This window comes from Colius striatus, chromosome 17, assembly GCF_028858725.1.
Source record: "Colius striatus isolate bColStr4 chromosome 17, bColStr4.1.hap1, whole genome shotgun sequence".
Lineage (NCBI taxonomy): Eukaryota > Metazoa > Chordata > Aves > Coliiformes > Coliidae > Colius > Colius striatus.
Genome location: NC_084775.1, coordinates 12,793,779 through 12,801,985, shown reverse-complemented (window position 1 = coordinate 12,801,985; position 8,207 = coordinate 12,793,779). Strand labels below are relative to the sequence as shown.

The 8,207-nt window shown below is 46.0% G+C and overlaps 1 protein-coding gene across 1 annotated transcript; it reads right to left on the bottom strand.

Moving 5' to 3' along the window:
- Positions 1-466: 466 nt before the first annotated feature.
- Positions 467-6,717, bottom strand: BRI3BP (BRI3 binding protein). Its single transcript, XM_062010154.1, has 3 exons — positions 6,529-6,717; positions 5,539-5,641; positions 467-4,886 (listed from the first exon to the last, which is right to left on the bottom strand). The coding sequence occupies exons 1-3, from the start codon at positions 6,715-6,717 to the stop codon at positions 4,468-4,470; spliced, it is 711 nt and encodes a 236-aa protein (XP_061866138.1). The 3' UTR covers positions 467-4,467.
- Between the last annotated feature and the right edge of the window lie 1,490 nt (positions 6,718-8,207).

Below are 8,207 nucleotides of genomic sequence, written 5' to 3'. Positions count from 1 at the left end.
CACTTCCGCGGGCCGCAGCTATCGCGAGAGCGGGCGGGGCGCGGCGGCCTGCGCAGGCGCGGGCGGGGCTCGGGCCTCGGCGGCCGGTCCGGCCCTCGGCGGGCGGTTCAACCCCTCGGCGGCCGGTCCGGCCCTCGGCGGGCGGTTCAACCCCTCGGCGGGCGGTTCGGTCCTCGGGGTTTCCCCTTGCCCCTCCGAGCACCGGGGCCGTTCCGCTCCGTGTCCGGCGCGCAGGGCCATCACACCGGCGTCGGGTCTCTGAGCCAGACGGGCTTCCCAGCCTCCCTCCCCGGCGGCGCCCGGGCAGGCGCGGTGTGCAAGGCGCGGTGTGCAAGGCGCGGTGTGCAAGGCGCGGTGTGCAAGGCGCGGTGTGCAAGGTACGCTGTGCAAGGCGCGGTGTGCAAGGTACGCTGTGCAAGGCGCGGTGTGCAAGGCGCGGTGTGCAAGGTACGCTGCCTCTCAGTGCAAAGTTTCAGTAAACATTTATTTTAAGCTCTGTCACTATACCATAGTTGATTTGTGAAATCGGTCTACAAATATTTAACTACATAGTACATTGATTGGGTGGTCAGATAAGTAATAAATAAAGGCATGTATAGCTCTGTAAAAAATAAGCCTGATATAACTGTAACTACTTCACAATGTTATCAGTAGAATCTAATACTTCCCTAGGGATCGTATGTCAAAGTGTACATATATCATCTCTTCAGACCAATTAATTGTTTTTTACATAAACACAGTTGTACAAACTTAAACACTATCATCTTGAAATCTGATGTACAAAACAGATGTGAAGTCACTAACTCGGTGCCGATAACGAGTGCTACCATAGCAAATACCACTTCTGACTAAAAGGCAAAGATCAGTTTTCGAATGTGCTGTCATCACAGTTCGATGGAATTGTCCAAAAGTTTAAAATACATGCAGATACGAGAAAACCTTTTATTTATTTTCCCAGACAAAGAGAACTTATGGTCATTTATGCCATTAGCTGCCAAATACAGATCAGTATGTGAGGCAAATCACACTGAGACACTTCCACGCCATCGCAGAGCTAAGGTTGATACGGGCCTATTTTCCACACGAACGATGCGACAAGTCTGTAAAAGCGAATCACGATTTGAAGGACGCGCCATTAAGTACAGCACTGAACTACACCAGATTGTACACGTTGCACTCCGACACCCAACACCACTTTGAGAAGCATCACATTCCCAACGTGACAGATTGGTTACCGACAGGTGTTACTGTAAAAGAAACCGCTAACCATGTCAGCTCAGTAAAAAACATCAATGTGTTGGAAATACTATAGTAGGTGCAAATATGACATCTCAAGGGTAAAATACTTCAAACCCTGATGGGATTTCTGACACTGGGCAGCCTGAAGCACGTCTCAACCTGTGATACCAGTCGGATTCTTCACAAAGCTGCTGCAAATGGGAAGGTCAATAACTGGGAACTATTTTGCCCGCTGGCCTTTGGACGGGCACATGTTCCCATCCGGCAGCTGCACAGGTAGCCCCTTGCCCAGTGCCAGCTGCCAGGGGAAGGGGCTGCCGGAGGCACACGTTGCTGTGGCTACCCTCCAGATCTGGGGTTTATTCCCATTTCTGCCACCGCCTTGGGCCAGTGTGTCAAAGCTTGGGTGAGGTGGCGACACCTGCACACCTCTGCAAGTTCCTACCGGATGCTCCTGTCACTGGCAATACAAAAGCAGCACAACCACTGTCACGGGAGCGAGTTCTAAGAAACAGAGCAGAAGCCTCGATGGATAAACTAGATGACCTGGCATGGAAAATATTTGCCAAAGGTATTTACAAAAGTGGAAAGATATTAAATACAATATCACGTTCATGTTCCAAAAGCGCTTTCACTACAGTGCATGTTTAAAAATACAGAGCATTGTTAAAGTTTATATATTGAAGATTAGATTGTGCTTTAAAACAAAAAAAGAATCGTTACTTCTGAATTTGACTAAACATGAAAACCGAGTGCTGGGAAAAATACCGATTAAAAATACCCAATTTTACATATACTGCTTTTCACATCACGTTTTGCTATACATAGGCTGCAAGTAAATACAAAAATACTTCTTTTCAAGCAGCAGGGTGTTTAAAATTAAGAGTATTGATCTAGGAGGGCTGATTTTACACAACTCAAATAAATTATTAGAGCTAGACAGGGATGAGCTACAATCCAGATTAACTTGTATATAGTATTTTAAAAGAAATCTTTATCATAGACACTTCTTAATATAGAAACAATTTGGTATTTTTAAGTTTAACATTAAATATGGATTACAGAAAATACAATCTCTGCAGAACTGCCTCGTGCACACTGTCCCATGGAAGTCAATGGAGCCACTCACACAAGCCAGGTTTGCAAAACACACGAAGTCCTGACGAGCTTTGCTAATTAGCCCCTAATTTCCAGGTTGGTGTTTTAGCCCAGCTCCCTGCGCACAGCAGCAGGGAAAACTGAGTTTACAGGGAAGACTCTCTAATACTGCGGCAAATGAGCTGTAAAAAGGAATAGATTGGAATGTACATTTTTGGCTTTAGGAAGCGGGCTATTTGTTGCCCTAGTACTTATCTGTTTGTGGCAAAGACTTTAAGTTATGAAAAGCAGCTACTTTGCAACTCTAAATGTGTAATTCCTGAAAAATGGGGTGCAGGGGGATTTACAGATGATGTGAAAAAAATTAAAACCATTACAACAGTGCCAACTGCACATGAACTTCAACCGTGTTGAACTGATCACAGTTTGGAGTAAAGGCCGTGACCACAGATTTCAAAATAATCCTTCACGTCAATGTCATGCACAGCCCAGAAGAGGTTAGGCAAGTAACACACAGTTTAAGAAGAGTTATTAAACCTCAGCATAAAGAGAAAAATAAATTCATCCCACAGCTATATTCAGGTAAGCGTCACATCCAACAAAAGCTTGACCCAACAAAACAAGAAGCTGAAGACCAGGTGCCACGCGGTGCTCAGCTGTCCCGGCTGGCCCTGTATGCCGATCACCATCTTTGTTCCCCTTTCTTTTCAGCCAGTCCCTATCACACAACAATCTCTGTTGCTTTATTTTTTTCCTTTCCTTTGTTCATTTAGACATTATGGAATATACGGTTGATCAGCTGTGGTCCATCTTACCGCTTATGGTAGGATACTGTGCTCCTCATCACTACAGTTTAGATCTCTCCCCACAACTCTGTCCTGGAACACTAGAGGTTACTGAGTCAAACCCCTTCCTGGACTTTCTTCCCTGAGGTTACCTCATCTCAATGCATTTCAGCAAACTGTACAAAGCCAGTCTACAAGCCAGTTCATCCTAAAGTTACAAGTACATGGAATCCTTCAAAATAAAACTGCTTCAAAGCTCCTAAGGTCCCTTTGAAACACAACTCTAAGACACCCTTCTCATAAGGTGAGTCACTTTCCCAAAACCTCATATAGTGAGGACACAGACTTCAAGCAAAGAGCTCCTATAAAACCGTTACAGTTTCAGAAAAAAATCCAGATCTTCCTGAAGATAATTTATTGCCGCCTATTGGTCCTGAGAAAGCTTTAAGCAATGATACGTTTGCAAGTGTTTTAACTGCTGCCTTTTCTGAGAAAGCACGTGGGTCCTGAGATTAAAAATCATGTTTTACTCTATGCACTTATGCTTGGAAAATGCTTCACTGTGAAGATAAAATACAAGTTACAATTTGCCACGTTATGTCTCTTCCCTTTGTGTCAACTTATTCAAAGAGAATTCCTTTCAGACGTCAAGTTCTTGAAATGAAATGGAATGAAATAATGCCACACGTGCACTCCTCAATTCCTCACGTTGGACTGGCATTTAAGCACTTCAAGTTTATGAACTCTTCCTCCTCCCTTATTCCCCACCTGCTATTAAAAGCCACGCTGTGAATTTTTTGGCCTGGATACCAGAAAATTCCCCATCTGATACTCTATGAAAGGCAACTTCAAGGCAATGAAAAAAGCCAACAATAAAACAAAAACATTCACAACTTGGAAAAAAAACCCACGTGGACCCACAGCAGTTACTTCTCAATGGAAGTGTTTGGTAGCTTGAGATTTTTTTTTGTCCTTTTTAACTTTTTTAAGTGTCAAATTTGCATATGTTTAGCTCAATTTCAATATTTGAAAGACTACTCAATTTGCTTTTATAAAAACTTTACAAAAGATGTTTTTAAATGCTTGTAAAAGTAAGCCTTTATCTACTGAGAAAATTCTAGTACTGGATAAAACTCTCTGAATGTACAGCTGAATTTTTTTAATCTTCTTCTTTTTTTCCTACAATGGCTGAGTGTATAACCTAGATAAATTAGTCTTACACATGATGAAAAGTTATAACTTTGCCCACTTTTTACCATGTGATGTTTTGTTGCTTTGTAACTTCGAATGAGACAGCGCTCAGGAATTTTCTAGAGCTGGTGTACAGTGGTCTATAGGGGTCGGTTCACTGGTCACTGCCTCTGTCCAGGTTTTCGATCACCCGCGAAAGACGTATGTTCAGAAGTCTGATCTGACTGTTGAGGTGATCCATCTTCTCCTCAAGGCTGCTGTTGCTGTTTCTTCGCCAGTAAAACCCAACTGGCCCCGTCATGAAGTAGACTGCTACAACAAAGCAGAGAGGCAGGACTGCGTGTTCCGGGTCACCTTCGTACTTCTGAAGGATGTAGATGCACGAGAGAGTGAACAGAGCAACCCTGGCAATCCAGAAAAAGCGACCAAACAGCATGTGCAGGAGATAGAAGAAGAATCCCAAGAAGAGAGATAAAAACCAATAGGCAAGTATAATGGCACCAATCAGCAGAAGAGCACGAGTTGGGTTGTTGGCAATCGCCGCTGGGCTGAAATAATGAGTCAAGTTGGAGGCTGAAAACCAAAGGAAAATGTACAGAATATTAATGAGGGCAGGCAGAGTGGTCAAGGTAAAAATGCAAGCACAGCTTCAAAGGGTTATGTGGTGAGGTCATAGCTGTGCTTCCTAAAGTAAGGGGTATAAAGTCAGTCCATTTCTGGACAGACCTTTTTGAAATCCCTGGCTCAGCTCCAATGACACAACCAAATCAATTCATTTAAAGCAGAAGTGCTAAAGGTTCTTTAAAGACAAACTACTGTAGGGCCTAAGGTTGAAGTTCATACTGAGGCTAAAGACCTTGCTTTGTAGAAGTTACATTGTGAAGGCTCTCAATTGCACTTTTCCTTCTTCTAGCTCTCCTTTATCTTCCTCCGTTGTTTCTAGCTGGATTCATCTACCTAATGATGATATCAACCAACCAACCATGACATGTAATGTGGTTTACAGACATCCTGCAGATATCTGTACAGCCACGGGATATCTGGGTTTAGTCCTCTTATCTGAGGACACTAATATCAAAACCAAAGCCACACAAAGCGGATACAGACACCACTGATGGATCTTTAAAGCACTGTGATTAAATGGATTTTTTTTCTCAGTAAGCCTATGCATGTAAATATTGACACAGGCTGATACGGTTCAAGAGTTAACAGGCATCACACTTACCATCAATCCCAAGAACATCCAACAAATCAGTCCATATTCTCCAGAATGTGTCCATTAATATATCGACCCCATTCACAAATCTCTCAGTCAACCTGGAGAAAAACTGTGAAATAAAACCAAAAATGAAAATTAATCCTCAACTCTTTAAACACACTTGAGACTTACTAGTCAGGAATGGAATCATAACTCATTACACCAGAACTGCAGTCTGTTTGGACATGGCCCCAAGGAAAAAAAAATACGTAACTCTCTAAATGGCTTTTTAACCCTATGAGTTGTAAATTTACTTATTACCATTTTCCTTATTCTAGCTATGTTGGCACGTAAACATTGACAGGACTTAATAATGCACTTTATCAGCCTTACCATTGTTCTGAAGCTTAAAGAAAATACTATTACTAGCAATGGACATCGGTGAGCAAACGAGACAATGAGCTTGAGAGAGAGATAAAGCATCACACCCCAACGTCTCTAATGCATTCACAGGTCAATTTAAGTTTTATTTCTTCCTGCTAGCTAAGGAGTGAAGGAGCAGAGGAATGCAAAGGTCGGTCTGCTTGCACGCCTGATTTCCTGCAAGTTCCTATGTGGCCCCGCAAATACAGGATGCTCTGGTGATGCAGACGGACCATATTCCAGTTGGAGGGCTCCTAACCGACAATGCTTTGTCCTGTCTGCCTCTCTCACCTAAAACAACCATTACCTAGAGATTTCTCTTCTTGCAGTTTGCTCCACATCAAATCCCATTCCCCGTTTTTTCTTTCCAAAGCAAAGCTGCAGCCCTTCCACCGCCTCACCCACAGCCGGGCTCGCACAGGGGGACGAGGCCGCCGCAGGTCCAGCGCCGAGGAACGGGCCGGAGGGGAGGCCAACGGTGGGGCTCTGGCTCGCAGAACCGCCCGGTCACCCCCGGGAGCACCGGCGCGGCGAGGGAGCGCCAAAGGAAAGGAAGCGAAGGGTCTGTGGGGGAGGAAGCGACCGGCGCCTCACCTTCTGCAGGGCCCGCACGTTGTCCTCCCCGAAGAGGCCGCTGATGCCCTGGTAGAGGCCGCTGGCGGCGCGGCGGAGGCTGTTTTGCTTGTCGGCGCCGCGGCTCCGCGCTGCCCAGGCGCCGGGCCCCGCCGTGCCGCCCAGCAGCAGCGCCAGCAGCAGCAGCGCCGGCAGCCGCCCCGCCGCCATGGCCGCCCGCGCCAGGCAGCGCCGCGCTTGTGGCGCCGCCTCGCGGCCGCGCACCAACCCCGCCGGCGTCAAGGGAGGCGGTGCGGGGGGGCGGAGCTCACGGCCCCCCCTTTAAGCAACGGGTTCACTGAAATCACAAAATAGTCCTTCATACTGAAATGGGGCAGCTTCCTCTGAGCCAAAAAGGTCTATGCAAAGCTGTGTCTAGCCTCTGAGTTTGTCTACAACCAGCCCTAATATTCAACCTCTTCCAGTACTTGACCTGTCACTATATTTTGCCCGCTCCAGGCTAAATTTTACATTTCACTAAACACCTGCCAAAATTTTCTTCCTTACATTCTTGTCAGGATTTCCCATCTCAGCGGAGGGCTCTCCGGCTGTCAGCATGCACCTTCGAGAAGGTTCTGGGTCTGTTTTCCCCATATCATGCACCCAGGAAGGTGCTGGCAGACAAGGTCCTGCCTTTGCCCCCTCCAAGCCCTCCCAAGCACCCCGGGTTCCAGCCACTGCCCTGCTCAGTGTCTCCCCTTGGACTCACTCCAGGATCAACATCCATCTCACAGCATGGAGTCCAAACCTGTGCACACTGCTCCTAAGGTGGTCTCAAACACTTCACGCAGAAAGGACCATGTCTCCCAACCCACATGTCCTTACTAACACAGCCCAGGGTGCTGCTGGGCTGCTCTGCTGCAAAGGCACGTTGTTGACTCACAACCAACTTTCTTGCTCCCCAGATCCTCTCCTGAGGAGCTTTTAAATTGTTTATGCATCTGTTCAAGCTCTTGAGACTTGTCATGATCTTTACAGAGTGCATAGTGAGCTGCTTTTCCTGCATGGATATCCCTCTCTGAGGACATTCCCAGGCATGATCCCCAAATGACAGAAAGAAAATAGAAGCTTAATGTAAAAAAAATGACATGTACCTTTTCAATACACCATCAACTTCAGGTCAAGAGATTCTGAAGGACTCTTGAAACACTGACTCAGACGTATATGCTGAAACTCAGAAAAATGCTTAATGGTGCGACTCCCTCTTCTGATGGGTTTTATGTTCATCTTTCCTGACTAATCCGGTGAGCAAAAGACCAGTTGGGAAGTATAAATTAGACAATGCTATCAGCTGCTTCTGGGTAGTGACACCCATCCAGGATGTTAGCAAAGTGAAGTAAGAATCCCCAGGAGATAGCAAAGTACGTTATTGCCTTCAGAGTATGCTCTGATTTATTGCTGATTGGCAGGAGCCTGAGGTAAGCAAGACAGGAATACAATGACAGCAATATAAAACCAGATCCATAGGTTTGTAGTGTGGATACTGCACACACCGGTGACGTGAGCTGGGGCAGAAAAGGCTTGAGGAATTGCCCAATGGTACCTTCAGGGCATGGGGGATCCTGACCCCCTCCCCAGAGCAGCCCATGACTGTGTCCTTGTGCCATTCAGGATCTCTCCTCTGAAAATCACAGAGCTCTACTTTTGCCAGCCCTTTCCTG